Raw genomic sequence first — 26,342 nt, 5'->3', positions numbered from 1 at the left:
AGAAGGGAAGGAGCACCATCTGCCTTTTGAAGTGTAGATTTTGCTGGAAAGGTTTATAGGCACTACATCACATTTGCAGAGACCATGAGATACCCGCAAAGCCACAAGTAATTTGATTAAATTAATGACCAGGGGATGGTGCCAAATCAAAATTTAAAGTTTTCCACAGCAATTGAATTTGTCCCCAAATATGCTGTGCCCAGCTTGTGTCATCTGAGACACCAAGTCCCTTAAATTGTTAGGCGGGTTCTACTGGTTACGGAAGTGCCATAAACATGGACATAAAGTGCGGTTTGCATACACTACAGGGTCCAGAAGGTAAAGACCATCTTCTGGCTTTTGCAGCCTGGATTTGAGTGGTTTAAGGCTACCATGTTTCTTTCAGACAGCCTTTGGTTTTCCAAAAATAAACAGACTGGTAACCCATACCTGATTTAATTTTTTTCAATGGAGCTTTATGGCACCTTATTTTTTGAAGGATGGAGTTGTCATTTTTCATGAATACCAATTTTGGGGTACCTACGCAAGATGGGAAAAAAATAAAATAAAAAAAAAAGCATCAATTCCGCCACAGTTTTTGGGATGTTTATGGCATGCACTGTGTGGGAAAAATGACTAATCGCACTGACTGAATAGAGAGAACTCAATATAGTTTGCTTACGGTTTTTAAAACAAATTCTTTGTGTTGCAATTTTCTGAGTGATATGCAAAATAACCATGGAGCCCCAGTTATGGGTCTTCAACACAGTGAAACACAGCGGGTGTTCTTCTCCCTGCGATTGGACAGCGCTACAGCCAGGGAGAAGGAACGCCCACTAGAGAATCTGATGTCTCCTCCCCATTGCTCCAATAGTAAATAGCATATGGAGCAGGAGACTAATGGGGGCACAGCGGGCAAACGGAGCAGCGCCCAGGAATAATGGTAAGTGCTGGGGTATCTCTGGGCGCCGCTCTGTGAAGCCCGATACTGAAAGTCTGGACCCAGGAAAAGTCCCATCATTGGTGGCGCAGTGCGCCCACTCCTCTCTCCCCATTAGTGGCAGCAGCACAGGGGGGGGAGGGAGAGACAGCTTCCTTCTCACCTGTGCTGCTGAGAGAACATGAGCACGCCGACAGCAGAGCGCTCATGTTCAGATATACTAGACTGTGCAGCAGTGCAGCCCAGTATAGAAAAAATAATAGAATATAATAGAATAAAAATAATGGAAATCCCGGTATCGATGCGATACCGGGACAAAAGCATCGATTGGGTATCGAGATTTCGATACCCGGCAACAACCCTAGTTAGAGGAGTTATCCAATGTAGAATGTAAACTGTGAAAATCAGACATTATGCAGTACATGATGATCTTGTTCTATCAAAGCTAGAACCAGCCTTGTACCTCAGTAGAATCCAGTGATCTCCCTATTCATTGCTCCCTTTGCGCTGCTAGATTTCTTTCTAGTTGGTAGCTCAGGGGGCACATACTTCATTAGGGGTTTTTCTGAGGCAGCTCTTTCCCTGTAATAGTTACAGCTTCTAACTAGCAGCAGCTGAACATTGGAACAGAGTAACATTGCTGAGGTCGCACATGCTGAAGTGGCCAGAAAGATAAGAAAAACAAACAGGAAGCAGTGCTACACCAATACATTTTATTGCATAACTCCGTGGCTATGCAAATTTATTAATTAAAGGGGTTGTTCGGGATCAAACATTTTTTTTTTTTAAACATCTTACTCACCTTTAGTAGCCAAGTCTACGTTCCCAAGGTGTTTTGAGGTATCTTTTACACTGGAGCATGGCTCCTACATCCCTGAACACATTGTTTACATATCTGTTTCTTCACTTCCTGCCGCACTGCATTGTGGGTCTCAGTGCAGGGCAGCATCTGCTGATTTCTCCTGTCCAACATAGTGCCCCTGCACCCGCCCCCTCATACATATTCATGCATCCTGCACAGCCTCCACTCCTCCTTCGATCCGCCCGCCCGCCCCCCCCCCCATACATATTCATCCTCTTGCCTCATATTCCTTCCCCATATGTACGCCCATAAACTTCTCCTTACTCTATCTCTGGCATCTGTCATGTGCTCAGTGTTTGCAGCGCTTAGAGACAATCGGACACAGTCACACTGTAAGGGGCACACTCCCATATATCTCTCTATTATATATACAGACACACACTTCAAGGTAAACCTTATATACTGACCAGTTGAAACCGATGTATAACCACAGGAAAGGGAAATGCACACACTAACTCCAAAAGGAGAATGTGCAAAAAAGATTCATTCCAAAACAAATACGGGGCTAAAAAAATTTTTAAACTAGACAAAAGCAGCCTGATTACATAAATAGGATTATCAGTTTATTTCAAATAAAAAAAATAAAAAAGCAGACTGATTACACTAATATTAGCTTTTCTTTCAACTGAGCCATTGTTTTATTATCATTTTTTTTTTTACGCAATCAACATGCCATTGTCTAAATGCAATTAGCATGGCCATGTCATCCTGTGGTACTGTGGTGAAAGGAATTCCTCCTTTCTAAAGCCTTCTGCCCCATTAGCTAGTAATTCTGATGGGAGGAGTTTTCTATGCTAACAAGCATAGTAATCCTCCTCCAGTCATTGTAATGCTGAAGGCCCTGTGATGTCACGACTGGGGGCGGGGCTTAGCACGATTCCGGCCGGACAAGTAACCGCCCTTCCAACCTCTGCATCATCATCTAGACTGCCAGTGACGTTACCTGTCTCGGCTGAGGATGGGGAAAACCCTCAGCCGTGCGATGCCAGAAGAAGATGTTAATGGTTACTCAGCCAGAACAACAGAAATAGGGAGCAGGTCACCTCCTATTGCGTCCCTAATCTGACCCTAACTCCTAACCGTATGAGCCAACCCTGATGGTAGGAGGGTTCATACACTAGAACCTAATAGTCCCTGCTAGCCCTCAGTGTGTCCCTGGACTAGGAGCTGGGTAGACGACCTGTTTCTCCTGGACGCGGAGAAACAGGAGTCTAAAGTGGCCAAGCTATAAAGAAAGGGGAACAGAAAACAGTCATATGGCAATGGCAGGTAAGTGCAACTAGTACCACACCTACCTGCCACAGACACAGAGCCTGGAACCCAAGTATAAGTGCTGCTGTCCACAACACCACAAGAGACAGAGCACACACACCACACAGGAAGCCAGGAAACCATACGCTGCAATAAATAAGCATAACACACAAACACATCCTCATAACATCGTGTATCACATTTTATGACCACAAGCGTGGCCCTCACTGGCAGATGGTATATGGTATATGGGACCAGGAGAGTGCCTCCAGCTTACTACAAGGCTGGAGTACCCCTCAGAACTCCGGTCTCAACTGAGGTTAAATAGCCCATGTAGCCACACCCACGCAGACACACCCAGTGCTCACAGACAAGGAAGGGAGTTAACCCTTCACACACCAGGGAAGGGAAGACAGCAACTAAAAGGGGAATACACACAAACCCCGTGCACACCAGACAAGGAAAGTGCACACATAAACACATGTTGCTAAAAACAACCGCATGCATGGACAGCGAGCCGCCCAGCAACCAGCTCAGGCTGCTCCACTGCCCAACAACCACAAGTTGCCAGCGGCAACCACACGTGAGGCAAGATACTAGCCCTCACCTGTGGTTGACAACAAGACCAGACCGCGGGCAAATGCATGCGAGTCCCAAGGAGTCACGACCATGACCATGGTCGTGACATCACCGGGCTCCGTGAGCAGTGGAAGAGGAAGCTTTGCTCGCCTGCCAGGGACCCGATACGTCACTGAAGATAAGAAAATACTCACTTCCGGCCATGACTTGAAAGCGGGAAAACAGGGCTTCAGCAATATGCTCTAAAGGTACCACATGCATGTTTGTAATGTTTATGTTATTAGATTACTAATAGACAAATGTCCCCAATCCCGGACAACCCCTTTAAATGCCATTACATAAATATTTAGTCTGAGATGTGGATTTAAAAAAGATGTAGACCACTCCTTCAAGAGCCCTATGAGTGCAACATGCTAGCAGGATCACAATTTAGCAGGTCATTACAACTATAGTGCTCTCTTTATAACAGTTATATATTGCTTGTCCTGGGTCAATGACCACAAACCTGTGGAGATGTCTGGTGGAGTTCACTCGTCTCTACTCAGCAGTCTTAATATAGCAATGTTATTTTTAGATTCAGCACAGCAAGTATCTAGTCATCTGAACTGTAGAAGACAGCTTTACAAACTGCTCCTGGAATTTTAATATTTACATGACTGGAAGCTCAACACACCTGATACTTGGTGGCTTGCCTACCGACTATGGATTCAAGTTGCATAGCAAAATTGAAAAACTAGACTCTGGCCAGTACATGAATAACATTTTGTTAATTTAATTTTAAGAATTGTAGATGGTGGTGTAAACATGACAGTATTATGACACCTCTTAAAGAAGCACTCCCACAAAAATGTGTATTCTAACCAGCTAGAAGGGTACCAGATGTAAACTGTAGTGAAGAAATTCTTACCAGAGTCTATTTGTGAGCTATCCCCTCGCTTCTAATCCTCAACTGTCATGTGACCAGCACTCAGATTTTTCAAATAACAGCATCTTTATGTGTGGCCAGGAAGCTCGTTTGTCTGTGTATTCCTATGGAAGCCTCAATGTCAGTCTCATAGGAATTACGAGAGAAGTAACTGACTTCCTGTCCTGTGTCAGGGATCAGGGAGTCGGTCACATGACAGCTGAGAATCAGTAGGGAGGGGATAACTTACAAATACAGTCACTTGTTAGAAATATGCATGATGTAATCTTCTTACAGGTCAGAATTAAAGATCTTTGTGGAAGTGCTACATTAAAGGGGTTGGCCAGGAATTTTATATTGATTGCCTATTCTCATAAGCCTTTATAGGATCTCCAATACCCTATAACACTGTCAGCTGATGCAGAGTAGCCATCCACTGATGGGTACTGTAGCACTGCTCCCATTCACTTTAGATGGGGCCAAAATCAGCAAGTCAAGGACACTTTCAAGAAGTCATTGTCAGTCTACCATCAAGATGATATGAATGTAAATACAGAGGGTTTATTTCAAGATGCAAACAAATGGTACAGGCCCTTATATGGGGTGAAGATCAGGCAAAGTATATGGAACAAACATTTGTACAAACCCTCGCCAACAATAATTGGGCTATGAAAAGATATTCCCAATCACAAACAAGCGAAATGCTTATTTGTCAGGTGATCACACCTAACAGTCATTTGTTGGCACCACATCAACCCATTTAATTTGCATTCATTGGGCATTTGAAAAGCCCTGTAAACAAGAGCTGATTAATTTGAAGGTCATTGATCGGTGCTAGCTATTATTGGCCAATGTCAATCTGTGCAATAGCACCTCAACAAAAGGAACAGAAAAGCTAGACTAGAGAAAAAACATTTATGAAAGAGACTGTTGTGGAATAAGAATTAATGGACAGTTGAAGCCATGAATATAGGCATGTTCAGCTCATATTTCCATCAGCCATTTAACAAAATTTGTATTCGTTAGTATATACATCTTTATCATGTTTGACAGATGTTTAAGGAAAATAAACACAATTATGAAAAAAGTACATGCAAAAAAATAAAAATAAAAAATATCTCTCTCACATTAACTGCATATAGAATGAGTTTGCAAAGCCAATGCTAATCCACACAAGCTAGCCCAGCAGTGTCTTATCACATGTATGCTTGTGACCGCTCCATGACATTGCACTTGTTATAGTTACTGCTGAAAAGGGTCTGAAGAACATGTATCCTTTATCCCCTATAAAAGGGTCTGAAGATTTTTTTTTAAAAAACTGTAGATGAGAAAGGAAAAACATAATACGTCTACCCGCTTCAGAACCCCCCCCCCCCATCTGAGCGAGAGCACTACTACATGGCCAGCCAAATGTGTAGCCAGATGTGGTTTAGGTTACTTTCACATTCGTGTTTGGTGCGGATCAGTCATGGATCTGCACAGACAGATCAGTTCAGATAATACAACCGTCTGAATCCGTTCAGAACAGATCCATTTGTATCATCTTTAACATAGCCAAGACTGATCAGTCTTGAAAGTCAACAGGGGACGGATACATTTTCTATTCTGCCAGATTGTGTCAGTGAAAATCCATTGACTAACATTGTGTGCCAGGACGTATCCATTTGGCTCAGTTTCCTCAGACGGACAAAAAAACCGCTGCAAGCAGCGTTTTGGTGTCCGCCTCCAAAGCAAAATGGAGGCGGAACAGAGCCAAACTGATGCATTCTGAGCAGATCCTTATCCATTCAGAATGTATTAAGGGCAAAACTGATCCGTTTTGGACCGCTTGTGAGCCCTGAATGGATCTCACAAACAGAAACCAAAATGCCAGTGTGAAAGTAGCCTTACCCCAACAATAACATCTGATTGAAGTGAACGGGGCTGAGCACAATACCAAGCACTACCGCTATACAATGCATGGCACTGTGCTTTGTGAGCACAGAGAAGGCTGCGGTGCTCACAGAAGTGCCAGTACCGTCTCAAACAGCTTATCAGACCCCCCCCCCCCCCCAAAATTAGATACAGATATCCAGAGGATAGGTCACCAGTATTTAAACCACAGAAAACGTTTTAACTAGGCTTCAGTGATATGTCGACAAATGACCACTGCAGGTAATCACTAGCTGTAGTGACATATTGACATCAAGGTTACTGTAGTCAGCGACTGGCAGCAATGATGCTGAAATTTCAATGAGGCTATTACTGAAAAGTATGATTCTATAGGTGTGTGTATGTAACCTACGTAAGGAGGTCCCAGTCAATAAAGGGGTTAGCTGATTCGCCCTTCGAATCTGCAGGAGATGATATACACATACACACACACGTCCCTGACTGTCTAGGAGAGTTAGCGACTCTATGCATGTACCCAACTACACGAGTTATTGATCACACCCATGTACTTGGCCATCTGTATGTCAGGATTAGGGATCGACCGATATAGATTTTTTGGGGCCGATACCAATAATCTGAACTTTCAGGCCGATAGCTGATCATTTATACCGATAGTCTGCAATTTTCATTTTTGAAAAAAATAAAAAAATCCTACACAAATCTGCTGAAACTGAATGTTTATTGTTCACGAATATTTTTTTATTTTATTTCAACTTTTAGCCCCCTTAGGGACTAGAACCCTTGTCCTATTCACCCTGATAGAGCTCCATCACGGTGAATAGGACTTCACACTCTCCCTGCTGCTCTGTGCTTTGTGCACACAGCAGCATGGAGCTTACCATGGCAGCCAGGGCAACCGATCGGAGGAGGAGGCGAGAGGGGACCCTGTGGCCACTGCCACCAATGATTAATACTGCGCCACCAATGAAGATAAATCTCTCATTTATTCATATACAGGAGGCGGGAGCTGGCTGCAGAATCACATAGCCGGCTCCCGACCTCTATGAGCGGTAGCTGCGATCCGCGGCACCTGAGGTGTTAACTACTGCAGATCGCAGCTACCGCTCATAGAGGTCGGGAGCCGGCTATGCGATTCTGCAGCCAGCTCCCGCCTCCTGTATATGAATTAATGAGATTTTCTTTTCATTGGTGGCGCAGTGGCCACAGCCCCTCCCCTCCTCTTCCCATCTGCCTCTTCATTGGCGGCAGCAGCAGCACGGGACACACACACACACACAGTTTCCTTCTCCCCTGTGCTGCTGAGGGAACACGGAAAGCGATGTCAGCAGCGCGATCTGTGTTCCCCATAAGTTATCGGAATATCGGCAAAATAGATGCCGATAACAGTCAAAATCCTGAATATAGGTAAAACAGATAATTGGTCGATCCCTAGTCAGGATATTTAGTTGTGGACCAGCTTCTGCCAGCCTAGCTGTGGACCTGTAACTGGGACATCAGACAGCTCTGGAAACTAAAGGAGTTGAGTAAAGCTCTGTATATCAGGTCCCAGATCAAGGTATGTGCCCATTAAACCATTCACTTCCATAAGCTAACAGCAACGTTCCCAGCAATCGCTTTACAACCAATGACCACATAAGACATACACTACTCACAAAAAGTTAGGGATATTTGGCTTTTGGGTGAAATTTAACAACCTCCCGTCACACCAACGCCGATCGACGTCAGGGAGGTAGTGTTCTTAGGTCTCGATCACGCCAATAGGAGTCATCTCGCAAGACCCGAGATTTCCTGTGAACACGCGCTCACAGGATCGCGCAGTTCAGAAGTTTATCTACAGCCTGCCGTCAGCGATCATTGGCTGGCAGGCTGTAGATTTTTAAATTAACCAATGAAAGAGGTTTAGCAGACACTATTTAGTAAATAGCATCTGATATACCTGCTACCTGCTCCTCTGGTGGTCCCTTTTGCTTGGATCGACCACCAGAGGACACAGGCAGCTCTGTAAGTAGCACCAATCACCACACATACACTACACCCCCCCCCCCCCCACCATCACTTATTAACCCCTTATTAACCCCTGATCACCCCATATAGACTCCCTGATCACCCCCCTGTAAGGGTCCCTCATCACCGCCAGGTAGTTAGTGCCCAGCCCACCGCACTCACTGATTTGTCGCTGATTAGAGTCATCGCTGTCGCTAATCAGCACTAGTACTATATAGTATCTGTAAGTGATCAAGACTGATCGCAATCAGATCTATACAAGTACATTAGGGTCACCTTAGGCTCTACAAAAAACGCAGTGTTCACCCGATCAGGCCTGATCTTGTGCGCACACTTGCGTTCAGTCCGCCCCACCCCAGTGACAGAATTTTTTTTTTCTGATCACTGCAAAAACACTGTAAAATCGCTGCGCCGCTAACAAGATCACTTTTGAGCTTTTTGGATCTTTATTAGCGATCGCAGCTTTACTTCGCAAGCACTCCTTTTTACTAGACAGGTTTGCTTTTTTTTCCTGGGTAGTCTCAGAGGAATACCCCCATATTTAGTTAGCCCAAAATGTCAAACAAGGGGTATTCCGCTGAAGAGGCCTACAGGATTCTGGCCCTGATGGATGAAAGCGATGGGGACGCCTCACCCGCTGAATCCAGTGGTTTAGAATATGAACCTGTAGACAGCAGTGGCTGTCTAACCACTAGTGAAAATGAGGTTAAGGTCCCTGCTATGGCCAGGCGTACCCGATCCCATGTCAGTGTTCTGCATACGTGGTGAGGAGGAAAGCAAAGGAAAAACAGCGGCACTGCTCCCGCTAGGAAGACCCTCCCACCTCCTGCAGTCTGGAACTCCTGAAACCCGCGGCTGTGAGGACCCAGGTAATGTGGTGCTCAGCGTGGTGGAAGTAATACAAGCCTGGAAATGTAGATTATAGACACGCGGCACTCACCAGGGTCGATGCTTCATAGGTGCTTTATTTGCCATTCAGCAGGGTAGCTTGGAGTGCACAGGCTGGGGAGCGGACAGGTCCAGGTGTGATTAGGTGGTGACGGCCGTTTCGCGCAAAGTCGCGCTTCCTCTGACCGCTGCTCACGTGCAGACGCACAGACGTGCTTTTTAAGGGCTGACCCAGGTCATCATCATGACGACGGTGGACGCTCCCCAGGTGCGCACTGTGAATCAAACAGAAGGGGATCATTACATTGTTATACAAACTTGCTGCAAGACTCTGCAGCATGACACTTTGTGACACACCATTGTATCAAAAGGAGGAGACAAATTACACTAGCACAGAGGAGGGAACACTGAATACACTAGAACTGCGACATGGAAGCTGATTCCATGTCGCTGTATAGTGTAAGGGGGAATGGAGCAAAAAATGGAAGAGGTTGAGAATAGATGTCTGAAAAAGCTGATGGTCAGATTCTAGTGGGTGTGCAGGATATTTGCAAATCCTTGAATACATTGCTGCCTGGACTATGGAAAATGGAACTTTAGAGGAAGACAGCCATGTCGTTTTTGTCGTTTAGACCGTGTGGTCCCATGGCTCCCGTTTTGATGATCCATCGAGCCTCCCGCTGTAACAGAAGGCGGTGGCGGTCCCCACCCCTTGGGATGGGGCCCACCGCCTCTATCCCAGCAAAGGAGAGGCTCGACGGATCACCATTATGGGTTGAGCGTACATGGTCAACAAGGCGCGGAGAACCATGTCCCGTCCTGATGGAGCCAAGATGTTCCCATATACGCTCAAACAGGGGCCTAATGGTTTTGCCAATATAGAACCTGCCACAGGTACATGATATGACATAAACGACATGGGTGGTGCGACATGTAATAAAATCATTGACTCTATGTATGACGCCCCCCAGAGACAGGGATTTCCCCTGTGAGTTATAGGGGCAGAAAGAACACGTCCCACATTTCAAGTTGCCTTGAGGTCTCCTACTTTGGAGCCAGTTGGGCTGTTGGATCCGCCCTAATACACTGTGGACTAACCTATCTCTTAAGGTGTGACATTTTCTAAAGGCAATTAATGGTCGTTGGGAAGCTATGTCCCCCATGCCAGGGTCACCCTTCAACAGATCCCAGTTATTGAGTACCGCTTGTTTTACAATATCTGCTGCTGGGCTAAACTTGAAGATAAAAGTGAATCTGTCTTCGTTGTCTTTGTGAACCTGATCACTAAGTAGACTATGTCTAGGGCGGAGGGCTGCTCGATACATCGCATCGGTGACGTCTCTCTTTGAATATCCCCTCTCAAGCAGCCTGTCTTTAAGTTGGTGGGCCTGCCTGAAGTAGTCCTTCTCTGTGCTGTTGATCCTGCGGAGGCGTATAAACTGCCCATACGGGACGGCTTCCTTAACTGCAGGGGGATGGAAACTGGTCTGGTGGAGCAGCGAATTGGTGGCTGTGGGCTTGCGGAAGCCCGTGGTCTGCAAAATACCGTCTACAATGGAGACCTTGACGTCCAGGAATTCTAGACTGTCGCCTCCGAAGTTGAGGGTGAATTTCATATTCATCTGATTGTTCTCGTTAATATGTTCCACAAACTGTACACACTGAATTTCGCTGCCCGACCAGACCAGAAACACGTCGTCCACGTACCGCAAGTAGAGGTGGATATATCTGAGGAAGGGGTTCTGTATGGAGAAGACGTAGGTCTCTTCGAATACCGCCAGATACAGGTTAGCGAAGGTGCACGACACGGGAGTGCCCATCGCTGTACCTAGTATCTGGCGGTACCACTGACTTCCAAATTGGAAGACGTTGTTGGATAATATCAGGTCTAGGGACTCCTGAATAAACTGAAAAAGTGTTGCCTTTATTGGAGCTGCTAAGGACCGTCGCTATAGCTCTAAGTCCTGCATCATGTGGGATTCTGGTATACAGGCTCTCCACGTCCAAGGACACAAGGTGGAATTCCTCCTGCCACTCAACGGAGTTAAGGGCACGGAGGAAGTCCGCGGTGTCCTTTAGATACGTGGGAGTGCCTTTTAAAAGAGGCCTCAGTAGCCAGTCCACGTATCCCGAAAGTGGTTCAGTGGCTGATCCCATGCCGGAGACGATAGGTCGTCCCGGGGGATGGGACAGTGATTTATGCACCTTCGGCACGAAATACCAGACTGGATTCTTAGGAAACTTGGGGACTAACTTATCCAGGATAGTGGCGGGGAGAAATTGCATCTCTACGTACTTGGAGAGGAGAGATCGTACCCTAGTGAGTATCAGTGGGACGGGATTGTCACCTAATTTCTCATATACATTGGTGTCTCCCAACTGCCTGGAAGCTTCCTCCAAGTAGAAAGGCCTGGTCATCAGGACCACGTTTCCCCCCTTGTCGGTGGGCTTGATCACTACATCTTGAAGGCCTGTAAGCCAGCGTAACGCTGCTTTTTCCTCTTTGGTGATATTAGGGGGTGCCACCGGGTATATCAGTGCACGTACATCCCTAATTACTCTCTTATAAAAGAGGTCAATCGCCGAGCCCGCCGGCATAGGGGGAAGAAAGGTGGACCTGATGCCACCTGAAAAAGGACACTGGAGGCTCCAAGGGCTGGACACTTTCACTATCAAGACCCGCTAGGAACTGAATGCATGAGATTTCCTTTGTTTCCATGCCTCTACGAACTCCCCATCATCCTCATATTGATGTATCTCTTTGTATATTCGTAGGCCGCGAGGTACGCGGTTACTCTCTTTGTAGGAAGTGAGGGACTTAATGGTCCAGAACAGACGGACCTCCCTGTCGGCTAGTTGAAAAATCTTCGCCTCCAGTGACCGGGTGCTCATGGAGAGAACATAACAGTGTTCTGCATACCCCGCGTCATGAGCCTCATTTGCAGCAGAGTGGTGCTAGCGCTGATCTTTTTTATGGCGCGGCATACACCAGCAGCGCAGCACATCCTGGACCTTCTACCAGCACTGCCGTATTCCCTGGCGAAGTGTCGAGCACCAGAAGGGCAGTTCAAGCTGGTACGGTGGCATGTGCATTAACTCCCCCTTCGCAGCCACCACGTTCACAGGCCCGTAGAAGCCCTTAGTATAACAGAGGTACTGGCAAACCCCTGCTTCCGCCGCACCCGTATTGCCCCCTTTCACCGCCCAGTCTGGAGTTCGCATGGAGACAGCTCATTTAGGATCAGCCCTTCAGTTGTATGCATTTCGCTGACAATAAAACCTGTCATCCAAGAGGCCATGCTGCTTATGACCGGCTCCACAAAATTCAGCCCCTCAGAGCATTTGTCATCCAGATTTGCAGATGCGTATACCCCCAATCAGAACATCTGCATAGACGAGTCCCTAGTACATTTTACCGGGCACCTTGGCAAACCGTACACCCCCAGCAAGCGCGCCCGGTATGGGGTCAAACTGTATAAGCTCTGTGAAAGGGCCACAGGCTATACATATCGTTTTAGGGTCTACGAGGGAAAAGACTCAAAACTGGAGCTGGTCGGATGCCCCGACTACCTGGGGAGCAGTGGCAAGATTGTCTGCGACTTGGTGTCACCCATACTCCACAAGGGGTACCACTTATACGTGGACAATTTTTACACAAGTGTGGCCCTCTTTCGACACTTACATCTAGTCGGAATTCAATGCTGTGGCACCGCGCAACCTAGTCGCCAGGGCTTCAGCAGCGGCTCGTTAATACCCGACTTGCACAGGGGGAGAGGGCTGCCTTGTGTGACCAAGAACTGCTTGCGGTGAAGTGGAGGGACGTTTACCTTCTGTCCACCATTCACGCAGACACGACAGTACAAATTGAAAGGGCAACTGGAGTCATTACGAAACCTCTCTGTCCACGACTATAACCTTCACATGGGAGGGGTGGACTTCAATGACCAGATGTTGGCGCCCTATTTAGTGTCCCGCCGCACAAGACGCTGGTATAAGGAGGGGTCTGTTTATTTCATTCAATTGGCTCTGTATAATAGTTTTGTTCTCTACAGTAAGGATGGGAGAACAGGATCCTTCCTAAAATTCCAGGAAGAGATTATTTCGGAACTCCTGTATCCAGGAGCGTCTGTGCCCCAAGTCCCTGAAGTAGTGAGCCGGCTACATGCCAGACACTTCCCGAGTGTCTATCCTGGTACGCCAACTCACTGTTCCAAGAAAAAGATGTCTTGTCTGTAGCAGGGCTGGAATGAGGCATGACACCACTTTTTTTGCCCTGACTGTCCTGACCAGCCTGGCCTATGCATAGGGGAGTGTTTCCGCAAGTACCACACACAGGTACACTATTCGCGTAGAGATTGAGTTACACAGGGGTCTTAGGGCTCTTTCACAGAGCTGCTGCAAACCTCTCCTGTCACCTGGGACAAAGTGCATAAAGTACTTCGCCACATTTCTGGTTTATCCTCTAAAAGGTTAAAAAAATATATTTTTATTTTTTTAAGCATCACAGGTAAGCAAAAAAGTTACTGTTCTGTTTCAAAGGTTATATAAAAAGTTAATAAATTTATTGCATTGCTGCTGCTTTTTTTTTTACCTTCTAGGTGGACCAAGCGATCAACCAGCTTCAGCACTGATGTGCATTCTGACAGAAACATTGCGCTGCTGTCAGATTACACAAAAGTCGGTGTATGCGGCGCTGCAAGATGAGATTTCTCCTCTGCAGTAAAGAAGATACGTTTGCCGAGGCTTATGAGCTGAGGGGCAGTGTTTATATGCTTTGGCAAACACTTTGTATAAAAAAAAATAAAAAAAAAATAATAATAATATAATAAATTCTGGCAATGATTTATTCATCCACATCGGTTGATGTGAATGGAGAAATCGGGTTTGCCAGGGCATACGAGCTGAGTGGGTTTGGATGTTGGGCGGAGCTCCTATGTCCTGACAGACGCCTTTCCCCTCTTTTTTCTGATATTAATTTAAAAAAAAAAATTATATGAAAACTCAGCAGCAATCAAATACCACCAAAAGAAAGCTGTATTTGTGAGAAGAAAAGGAGGTAAAATTAATTTGGGTGCCAAGTTGCATGACCGAGCAATAAACCGTTAAAGTTGTGAAGTGCCGATGTGTAATGAAAGTACAGCATTTAAAGTAGAAGTATTCAATGGTCATTTCCTCATCTCAAACAATTTATTGAAACAAGCCAACTGTGGTGGGTATACCCCCACAAACAATGTCAATGTCTCAAACTTTGTAATACATAGAACTACAAGTAACCACACACTGCTTATCAATTGCACAAAGATATAAGCAAAACCAAGATTTAGTCTTACCGGTAAATGGTTTTCCAGGAGTCCGACATGACAGTACCCACTGGAGGATGTCCTATTGGATCTCTGTAGGGACAGGAAGCGTGAGATGTTAAAAGGCTCCTCCCCGCCCCTCCCACCAGTGTTTTTTTCCCAATTACTACACCAGATAGGATCCAAAGTATATATATCTATGGATCCCCGCAATAACCGGAAAGGAAGGGGGGGTTATTAACGGGTACTGTCACGTCGGACTCCTGGAAAACCGTTTACCAGTAAGACTAAATCTTAGTTTCCAGGACGTCCCTCCATGACAGTACCCACTGGAGAACTACCAGCTTAATAATCAGGGGGGGGGGGGGGGGGGGACCACTGCCTGAAGGACCAAACGCCAGGTCCTGGTTGGCAAGAGAATCCAGTCTATAATGTTTAACAAAGGAAGAAAAACTGGATCATGTAGCGGCCCTGCAAATTTGTTCCATTGAAGCCTCTGCTTTTTCTGCCCACGAAGCCGCCACCGCTCTGGTGGAGTGGGCTCTTCTGGATAAAGGACAAGCAAGTCCTTTCCATATGGAAGCCTCGCGAATCGTGTCTCTGATCCAACGGGCTAAAGTCTGTTTTGAGGCCTTGTTGCCTCTGTTCTTTCCTCCAAACAAAACAAAGAGGTTCTACGATCTTCTCCAAGACGCTGTTCTCTGTAAGTAGGCCAGTATTGTTCTTATTACATATAAACAGTGAAATTTGTCTTCCTTATCCGACAGGCCCTCCCTTTTTAGGATCTGCCTTTCAGGATCCAGGCTGTTAACCTTAGTTTCTCGAGGTTCGGATATTCCAGGGGCCCCTGTACGAGAAGGTCCTTCCTTCCTGGAAGAGTTATTGGATCCTTTAAGAGCAATTCCTTCAACAGCGGGAACCAGGCTCTCTTCGGCCAGGCAGGAGCTATAAGAATAAAGGGTCATTGAGAAAATTTTTTGTTTCTTCAGGACAAATGGGATCAAGGGAAATGGAGGAAAGGCGTACGCCAGGTCCATGTCCCAGTCCTGGGAAAAGGCATCTACCCCTAGCAGATTGTCTCTCGGATTCAGAGAGAAGAAATAATTCAACTGGGTGTTCTTCCTTGAAGCAAATAGGTCTACTTGTAGGAACCCCCACTGGTGGCAGATCTGTAGAAATACTTCCCGGTTTAGGGTCTATTCACACGTCCGCAAAATGGATCCGCATACGTTCCGCAATTTTGCGGAACGGGTGCAGACCCATTCATTTTCAGTGGGGCTGGAATGTGATGTCCGCATCCACATTTGCGGATCCGCACTTCCACATCCGTGCTTCCGTTTCCGCAAAAAAATAGAACATGTCCTATTCTTGTCCGCAATTGCGGCCAAGAACAGGCATATTCTATTAGTGCCGGCAATGTGCGATCCGCAAAATGCGGAACGCACATTGCCGCTTTCCGAGTTTGCGGATCCGTGGCTCCGTGTATCCGCAAAACACATTGCGGACGTGTGAATGGAGCCTTAGGGACCATTCGCCTGCATCGAGACTGTCTGCTTAGGAAGTCTGTAGCGGAGTTCCCTGCTCCTCTTAGGTGAACTGCAGATACTGAGAGGACTTCCTTCTCTGCCCAGTGAAATATTTGGTTTGACAAGGCCTGAAGCTGAGGGTTCCCGGTTCCCCCTTGACGTTTCAGGTAACAAACAGTTGTTACATTGTCTGAGAGGATTCTGATGTGGTGGTTGGAGAGAATGTGTTCCGCCTTCTTTAGAGTCTCCCATACCGCCTTCAGCTCTCTGTAGTTTGAGGATCTGTGGCTGTCCAGGTTGGACCATCTGCCCTGGAAGAAATGATTTTTCAGATGGGCTCCCCAACCCCACTGGCTTGCATCCGTGGTAATGACTATGGACGGAGACGGATTCCAGGCAACCCCTTTCCTTAAATTTTCTGGGTTGGTCCACCAGGATACAGAACTTAGACTTTGCTTTGTAAGCACCATCTTTGAGTCTAAGGAATGATGATCCCTGTCCCATATTGCCAGGATTGCGATCTGTAAGATCCTGGAATGGAACTGAGCCCACGGAATCACCGAGATACATGATGTCATTAGGCCCAGAACCTGCATAGCCTCTCTGTGTATGAACCTTTCTTTTCTGAAAGGCTTCTATTTTTTTCCTTATCTTTCCTCTGGAAGGAAGGAAAATTGTTTCTCTGAGTCTAAGAACTCCTAGAAACTGCTTCCTGGTACTTGGTACTAGGTCCGATTTGGCGTAATTTATTATCCAGCCCAGATCCTTGAAAAGGGCTATGGTCTGTTGGATACTGCTTTCTAGACTCTGTCTCGTCTCTGCAATGAGAAGAAAATCATCCAGGTACGGGACAATTTTTATATGTTGCTGCCTTAGGTATGCCACTACCTCTGATAACTTTTGTGAAGATGCGAGGTGCCGAGGATATTCCAAATGGAAGACACTGGAACTGGTAGTGAAGGACTGTCCCCTTCTGGATGATTGCAAACCTGAGATATTTTTGGTATAGCGGATGAATCGGGATGTGATAGTAGGCATCCTTCAAGTCCATGGTACATAGGAGATCTACTGAAATTAATGGGATTGATGCATTCCATCTTGAATCTGTGGTAAGCTAATGACTTGTTCAGGGTTTTCAGGTTGATAATCGCCCTGAAGGTTCCATGTGGTTTCTTTATTAGAAAGAGCCTTGAATAATGACGCAAGCATTTCTGATCCTCTGGGACCTGGACTATAGCATTCAGTTTTATTAGCTTCTGTAAGTCTAGGCATAATTGATTTTGTTGAACCACTGATTGAAATTTTGTAATGAGAAATCTTCACGGGGGAGGACCGTGAAATTCTAATTTCACTCCCTCCCAGATGGTGTTGAGGATCCACTGATTCTGGGTGACCCGAGTCCAGGATTCCCAGAATAAGCAGAGTCTTCCCGCGACTGGCCTGATGTCATTGTTTGCCTGAGCCAGAGTTTGGGTTGAAGAGGAAACCCCTACCTCTTCCTCCTTTGGGGTAGCTGCATCTACCCGTTTAACCTTTCCCCCCTCTGAGGTTGTAAACTGTTTTGAGGTTTTACGAAAGGGCTGCGGCTTTTTTACTTTTTCCTCCGGGAATCCTTTCTTTGTCAGCTGCACTTTCCAGAATGGAATCGAGGACCTGACCAAAAAGATATGCTCCAGTAAAGGGGATTGCACATGTCCCCTGTCCAGGATTTGAGCCAGAGGGCTCATCTTGCCGTATTTGTGAGGGCGTCATTTTTTGCTGTGAACCAAATTGATTCTGCAGAGGCATCCACCATAAAAGACGCTGACAACTTTAATAAAAAGGTAACGATTCTAAGATTTCCTCCCTGGATGTTTTCATCTTAAGAGGATTTTCTAGTTGCTCTAGCCATAGACACATGGCGCGGGCTACTGAGGTTGCTGCAATATTGGCATTTATGGTGACTGCAGAAGATTCCCAGGCTTTCTTCAGAAGTCCATCCATTTTCCGATCCATGGGATCTTTTAACTGTGAGGAATCTTCAAACGGTATGACATCTTCTTCACAACCTTGGCCACCTGAATGTCGACCTTCGGTATCTCGTCCCAAAGTTTTGTATCTTCTGGGTTGAAGATCAGCCTGCTCTTAAATTCCCTGGGCACATAGAGCTTTTTGTCACCCTCTTCCCATTCATCTGTAACTAGATCTTGCAAGTAAGAATTCACAGGAAAGAGTTTCCTCTTCCTGGCTCTTAATCCGCCGAACCTCTCGTCCTGCACTGTACGTTTTTGTTGTTCTTCCTCTACCGCCATGGTTTGTCTCACTGCTGTTAGGAGCGAATCCAGATGCTCTGTGGAAAACAGATATCTTCTTGGTTCCTCCGCCATGGAAGGGGGATAGTCTTCCTCCAATTCGTCTGAAAGGTACCCGGGTTCTTCCTCGGAATCCGAAGCTAACTGTACCCTGGAACGTTTGGCCGGTGGGGGAAGAGGGGACTGGAAGGCAAGGGGGCTGACTCATCCCTGCCGCCTGTACTTCTTCCCTCACTATAGTTCTTAGCTCCTCCAAAAAGGAAGGTTGTTCCTCCTTCAGAATCTTCACTAAACAATCTGTGCATAGGGCCTTCTTATATGACTGATAGCTTCTTAGTGCAAGTTGCGCACTTTTTAGCTTTCTTCTTGGAGTCCCCATGCGGTCTATGTCCAGTCTCCTTTTCCACCTTAAACAGGGGGAGAAGGAGATATATAACCGGGAGTTACACCTAACAACGGACACTACTTACAATACCCTGGACGAGGGGGTCTGCCGGAGCATCTAGCTTACTCAAAGCCTGGGCCTCCATGATGCATTCAGCCTGTAGCTTAACATCTCTTTTAAAAGGACTTACCATCCTGGCCCTGCCCTTGTCGCCGCTCGGATCCGCCTCTTCTGGGGGACTCATTCACAGAAGACTCAACCCCTCATGCGAGGCCTCAGACCAGAGGCCTCCAGCATGGATGCACGCCGTCATCTTCTCCGCGTCAGTTCCGGTCGCATAGGAAGTGACGCGGTCCGCATCATCAGAGGAGCGCCAGAGCCGCCGCTGTGCCCAGAGCTCCCACCGGAGAAGCGACAGTGTCCTGATACTGCGGCTTGGATCCTGAAGAAAGAAAAGGTACCAGGAGTGCTAGGGGACCCCTTCCCAGAGGGGTGCTAGCTTTAGGCCGTGTCTGAGGCTGAAGAGGAGCGGCATAATCCCCCCCGACCAGCCTCTGCCTAGTGTTTCTCCCTACACCTAAGCAGGGATTCCGCCTCACTGCTCCCATCTCCGTAGGGACAGGAAGAACACTGGTGGGAGGGGTGGGGAGGGGCCTTTTAACCTCTCACGCTTCCTGTCCCTACAGAGATCCAATAGGACATCCTCCAGTGGGTACTGTCATGGAGGGACATCCTGGAAACAATGAATATAAAATAAACTGCTTGGTAGCTCTTTGAGCACATTATTGATCAAAAATATGTCTGGCCCATCTACCGGTGACAATGTGGCTTCCATCAGACGGGGCCTAGTCTAACACATGCCCCTCCTGGGCTAACAGCCTACAATGTGGGCAAAGTAGAATACAGCTATGCAATCCTAATTAAAAAGCACCCAGTAAATGGGCGGTGGTGCTTTTAATTGTCGTTGGTAGCTGGGCCAGACATATTTTTGATCAATAATATGTGCAAAGAGCTTCTATTTTTTCAAACAGCAAGTATAGCAACCAAGCAGTTTCTTTTATATTCATTGTTTGCTTATATCTGTGTAATTGATAAGCACTGTGCTGTTACTTTTGTTCTATGTATTACATTGTGTTTCAGCCAAGGTAGCGTGCACCCGAGTTCTCAGATGTACATTATGGCAGCATTTCCCCAATGAGCGTGCCTCCAGCTGTTGCAAAACTATACCTCCAAGCATGCCCGGACAGCCTTTGGCACGCTGGTTGGAAAACATTGCATTATGGAGGTGCTGGTAAGTATTTTTTCTGTCTCAATAACTTGTCATGTGGCTTTGGAGCATCCATTACAGCTTTACAACAATGTCTCATGCTATTCACAAGTCGACTTATTGTCTGCTGAGGCATGGCACTCCACTCTTCTTGAAGGGCGGCTCTCAGGTCATTGGGGTTCTGGGGTACAGAGTTACGAGCCTCTACACGGCGACTCAGCTGATCCCATAGGTTTGCAAATAGCATTCAGGTTTGCAAACGGCATTCAGGTTTGCAAACGGCATTCAGGTTTGCAAACGGCATACCACTCCATTTGAGAATGAAAGCTACAGACAGTCAGATCTGAACAGGATTTATGTACATCACATTCACTTATATGGAAAGTGATGCCAAGCCATTAACCCTTTCACTACCAGCGCCATACATGTACAGCACTAGAGCGATGTGGGAACATAGCGCCCGCTCGAACGCGCAACAAGCGTCATGGCCGGCAGGTCTCTGCCGTTTCAAACAGCAGAGACCTGTGGCTAATTACCGCGACTGGCAATAATGCCGATCTCTAATTAAAGGCTTTAGATGCTGTAATCAAGCGAGATCATGGCATCTAAATGCACAAAAACCCGGAAGCTCTTGATTTCGGGCTTCCTACCGACACCCCCTGCAGCCAATGAGGGCAGCTGTAGTTGCGCTAAACACTGAGCCTCGCTGACGAGGCTGTGTTCATGCTGCAATTCCTTTTTTGGCCACCAGATGGCAGGCCAGGATAAGAAATGAGCATTTTTCAGTCCAAACCCCCATTTTAAAAATTCCCGATATTTAAAAGGAAAACAATTCTATAAAATGTTTTTTGTTTACATCACCCCCCTTTCTATATAATTAAAAAAGAAATTCCTAAAACAATATAATGGGCATCAACATGACCAAAAATGCACATGCTATTAAAATATTAAAAACATTTCCAATATGGCAAATGGTGTAATTGCTTCTCTTACCCCCAAAAAATAAAAAAAACTTAAATAAAATTCAGGGACCAGAAGATTCCCTACACAGTTATGGGGGTCTGAATATGGTGATTTTTTTTATTTATTTTTTCACACCATTTAGACATAAAAACCTATACATATGGGGTATCGTTGTAATCGTACTGACCTACAGAGAATGAAGGACATGGGTCAGTTTGGCCGCAAACAAAACACTTTGGGAACAAAACACGTAAAACTGGAGGAATTGCTTTTTTTCCCCCCAATTTCACCCCATTTGGAATTTTACTGTTCCCCACTATATTTTATGCCATAATTAATGGTGGCATTAAAAAGTACAACTTGTCCCTCAAAAAATAAAAGGTATTACTACCGTTAATCCGGTTTCCACTAATCCTTCATAACAGCACCACAATGGAGGTTGCTCCCCTTGTCACTCTAGGGACAGGAAACGGAGGGCTAAAAAGGGCCACTCCCCTTACAAACCCTAGTACTTTTTCAAATTACTACCAGGATGTGAGATAACAAAACAAACACCAAAACTATAGGGTGGGAGTTATGGTGATGCAGTCATGAAGGATTAGTGGAAACCGAATTAGGAGGAATAATTCCTTTTTCCACGGCATCTCCCTTCATAACGGCACCAAAATGGAGCCATACCAGGCAAGTAGCTCTAGGGAGGGACCACGGCCTGAAGGACCTTGCATCCAAAAGGAACAGTCTTTGTTGGCCAACACGTCAAGTCTGTATTGACAGGTGAATGTGTGACCATGTAGCCGCCCTGCAGATTCGATGTGGAGATGCCTCTGCTCTCGGCCCAGGAAGAAGAGACTGCTCTTGTGGAGTGTCCTTTTATTGCAAGAGGACAATCCTTCCCTTCTGCCTTGAAAGCCTTTATGATTGCTGACTTAATCCACCTACCAACCGTGTCCTTTGAGGCCTTCTTGCCTCTATTCCTACCCCCATACTGAACAAAAAGGTTCTCATCTAACCTCCACTCAGCCGTAGCTTCTAGGTACCCGAGAACTGTTTTAAGTGTGTGAAACGCCTGTTCTCTCATTTTTGGGGTTCAACTTCGACAAAAAGGTGGTAATGGCACTTTCCATGAAAGAAATTTGCTTTCTGCCACCGGAAGAGGCTCAAAAGGGACTTCTTGTTAGTCCTGACAGCACTAAGTTGAGATCCCAACTGTGCACAGAGGGCCTAGACCTAGGTTTAATAACACTGACACCTTTGACAAACCTCTTCACTAGCTTATCCTCTGCTAGACACCCCAAGGAAGCTTGACGGAGCCGACACCTGTACATTGATGGTGTTCTAACTAAGGCCCTTCCACAGACCTTCTGCAAGAAGTCCAAGATAAGGGGGATACAAGGGTTGTCTGTCAAAGGGTCTATCCAGCAGCCAGGAATTAAACTTACGCCAGGTCCTAGCAGAGGGAAACTGTAGCAGGTCTTCTCCCTGATCGTAACTGCGTCTGACAGACTCCTCCGCTTTAGGATCCACCACTCATGATCCATGCTGCGAGATGGCATCTCCCTACCTCAGGAAACCAAAGGGGACCAAGCTAGGAGCTGCCAGAATAACTTTCCCTTTCCTTATCTTCTTGAGAACTTCTGGGATAATGGGAGAGGGGGGAAAGGCATAAGCCAGGTTCCAATGCCAGTTCTGCCCGAGGGCGTCCAGACCTGTGGGGAAATCTCCCTGCTCAGGGAAAAGAACAAGGGGACCTTTCTGTTTTCCCTGGTAGCAAACAGGTCCACCCGAGGATGACCCCAGTTCTGGGCTATCATCTCGAACGCAGCCTTGTGGAGCTCCCACTCTCCTGGATCTACTCCTTCTGCTCAATAAATCTGCCTGGACATTGTTCACTCCTCAGGTGTACAGCTTTGATGGAAAGGACTGTCTTTTCTGCTCAGCAAAATATCTCCTTGGAGAGATTCTGAAGATGAGGGTGAGACGTCCCACCCTGATGCCTTAATACAACAGCAGTCTCCTTTATGTCAGAGTAAATCCTGAGATGTTTCCTGACTAGCTTAGCACTTGCCAAACAGCCCTGAGTTCCCTGTAATTGGAGGACCTCCAACCTATCCCTGATGTTTAGACACCCTGAACTGAGCCCCATTGGGACACTGCTCCCCAACCTGTCCCGCTTTCATCTGTAGTTACTGTCACTACAGAAAAAATGGGACCAGAAGATTCCTACAGAGATTGCTCTTGTCCTACCACCAATTCAGGGATCTTTTGGTGACTGAGGAAATGGGAATCTTTTTGTCTATGGATGACTGACTTCAGTCACAGTGGGAGAGAATATTGGGCTGGAGGGGTCTGGGGTGGGCCTGACTACAGACTACTGCTTGTATGCAGGAGGTCATGAGGCCCAGAACCCGCATGAAATCCCAAATAGAAGCCAGAGACTTCTTCTGTAGGGATGACACCTTGAGGACAAGATTCTTTTTTTGTGTCTGGAAGAAAGGACATCTCCCAAATTCTTGTCACTCTGGCCCGAACACCAGGGACCCCCCCCCCCCGAGGAGGTGTCCCCTCGACCAAGGCTTAGGCCAGAGTGCATGGCGGATAGAGTTAGACAAGGATGAGGATCTGGCGGTAAACCTCACAGATTCTGCGGGCGCATCAGCCAGAAAACCTATGGCCATTTTAAGGAGGGGAAAGGACTCTAAGATCTTATCCCTAGGAGTACCCTTCCCAAGATGTTCCTCAACTCTGTTAAGCCAAACAATGACCTTGCAAAAGTGGCTACCACATTAGTTTTAATGGAAATGCCCCCGTTCTCCCATAGTATCTTAAGTAACCCCTCCGATCTATGGTCCATGGGGTCCTTAAGTTGGAGGCATGCTCAAAGGGAATGGATACAAGTTTGCCTACTTTAGCAACCTGTACACCTATTTTAGGGATTTCATTGCAGATCTTTGCATCTTAAGGACTGGAAGTCTATTCCTGAATTCTCTAAGGACCAAGAACCTTCCATTAACGTCCACCCACTCATCCATGATTAGTTCCTTCAGATTTGGATTAACAGGAAAAACTTTACGCTTCCTGGCTCTCAAACAACCAAACATCTGGTCCTGAATTGTGAGGTTGTACCTCTTCAAAGTCTATGGTATTACAGACAGCGGATAAAAGGTAGTCTATATTAACAGAATCAAAATAGTATTTCACTACCGATTCTGAGTCCGTCCTCCCTTCCCCCTTCCTCACATACTATGTCCTCACATACTATGTCATCAGCATCAGAGGAGGATTCAGCGGAGATTCTAGGGCGCTTAGAGGGAGCAGCGCTAGGGCACGGTTCAGCAAGGGAATTTTTTTCAGCCATAGAAGAGCAAATCTCTTCCCTAATCATGGACCTAATGTCCTGCATCATAGCTGACCGTTCCCAACTAGTCCCTATACAGGTGTTACAGATAGGGCACCTATATGAGTTAGGTAAGGGAATACAGCACATAGAACAAAACCTGGGCTGCCTCCTATATCATTCCTCCCCCAAAGGCTCCTTAAACCCCCCCCCCAAAATCAGGCTACAAGGGAGCAGCCACTGGCACTCTGGAGAGTGAACATTCCTGCTGTGACACTGCGTTACAGTGGCTGACCAGGGACAGAATGTAGAGAACAGTGGCAACTAAAGGAGCATCACAATGGTAGCAGTTGGAAATTTGTGAGGTGTGAGTAGCCATTCCTTTGTTTTTAAGGAATGAGTGCACGGTAACCAATTTTTCACTTAGAAAAGTTCAAGTTTTATATAGTGTCATATTAGCAACAATAAGAAAGAAATGCAAAAAAGGCAACAGTTTCCCCCTCGTTTTATTTAGAAGAGGAATACTTGTTTGACAGAACTGCACAGCACAATGTACAGTGGTTGCAGCATTTTTTTAAATATAGACACTTCATTTTATCAAAAAGGCATTGTCCAGAGACTAACAATAAGCTGGTCACATGATGATCCCCTGCAGGATCCCCCAACAATTAGCTGTAATTGTGTGGGAACCTGGCCCTGGCAGCGAGGGTTAAATTCTCTGCAGCACTACTTCCTCCACTGCAGACATGGTAGGCTTCTAGATAAGGGTCCAGAATGAGGTAACTAGAAAATGGGTTCTAACCAATGAAATATTACCTTCTCGGTAGGCAAGAAAGGATAGTCTCTGAAGTGTAAGAGTAAGGGCTCATGCACACAACAATTACCCGGCCGTTGCCGTATTGCAGCCTGCGTGCAGTGGGTCCGCAATACACAGGCACCGGCCCATGTGCACCCCGCATCACGGATGCTGACCTATTCACTTGAAAGGGTCCGCAAGCCGGTAGATGCGGAACAGTGTTTCTGTCCATGCCTCCGCACCGCAAAAATAATAATAATAATAATAATAATTTGAACATCAAGTTGAATGGGTCTCGATCCGTCCCCACCCGCCGCACGGATGATGCCCATGCATTGGGGACCGCAAATTTCAGTCCCCAATGCACGGAACGGCAGCACAACGGCCGTGTACATGAGCCCTAAGAATAGGGTTTATTCAAAATTAAAATCATTCCTTCCATTCAACATATGAAAAACCAGAAACAAGTGATTGGGATAAGACTCACTATGTGGCTTGCAGTTCATTAATACCTAGTTGCTTCAGTATCCAACACTGACCCATCAGAACAGGAAACAGCGAGTACCTGCAAAACAACAGTGTTAATTATTATACCAGAAGAAATGATTATACAAACATACATAGCACATACACATTTTACAGCACATGAAGGGCCCTGGTAAATAAGACTAAGACCTCATACAGATGACCAGATGTGTTTTGTGGTCCGCAAAACACAGATACCAGCCATGTGCTTTCTGCATGTGGCAGGCAAGAATAGGACACGTTCTATCTTTTTACGGCACTGTGGAACGGAAGTACAGATGCAGCCCACACACAGTGCTTTTGCTGCCCCATTGATCCGAATGGATCTGCATCCGTTCCGTACACAGTTGTCTGAACGACCCCTTTGTGTGTAATACTGAAATTCAAACCCTGAACATAAACGTCTAATAAGGCTACTTTCACACTAGCGTTCGGGCGGATCCGTTCTGAACGGATCCGCTCATAATAATGCAGACGGAGGCTCCGTTCAGAACGGATCCGTCTGCATTATATTAGCAAAAAAAAGCTAAGTGTGAAAATAGCCTGGGACGGATCCGTCCAGACTTTCAATGTAAAGTCAATGGGGGACGGATCCGCTTGAAGATTGAGCCACATTGTGGCATCTTCAAACGGATCCGTCCCCATTGACTTACAT

The 26,342-nt window shown here is 46.3% G+C and overlaps 1 protein-coding gene across 4 annotated transcripts in view; it reads right to left on the bottom strand.

Moving 5' to 3' along the window:
• Positions 1-26,342, bottom strand: part of LOC122937794 (growth factor receptor-bound protein 10-like) — a 341,748-nt gene that overhangs the window by 264,255 nt on the left and 51,151 nt on the right. The window contains exons 2-3 of one of the 4 annotated variants that reach the window (XM_044292839.1): positions 25,650-25,727; positions 9,353-9,575 (exon numbers count right to left, since the gene is read on the bottom strand). Coding sequence is in view for 2 of the 4 variants with exons in the window: in XM_044292837.1 (XP_044148772.1) it covers positions 25,675-25,705 (31 nt within the window). In the remaining 2 variants the exon portion in view is untranslated. Of the gene's footprint in view, positions 1-1,721; positions 1,829-9,352; positions 9,576-25,649; positions 25,728-26,342 lie in introns of those variants that run through there. The other 3 variants (XM_044292838.1, XM_044292837.1, XM_044292840.1) reach the window with 3 other exon arrangements.

The sequence above is a fragment of the Bufo gargarizans genome, chromosome 5 (assembly GCF_014858855.1).
Source record: "Bufo gargarizans isolate SCDJY-AF-19 chromosome 5, ASM1485885v1, whole genome shotgun sequence".
In the NCBI taxonomy this organism is placed as follows: domain Eukaryota; kingdom Metazoa; phylum Chordata; class Amphibia; order Anura; family Bufonidae; genus Bufo; species Bufo gargarizans.
The sequence above is the reverse complement of the archived record's forward strand: the minus strand, read 5'-3'. Positions and strand labels throughout refer to the sequence as shown.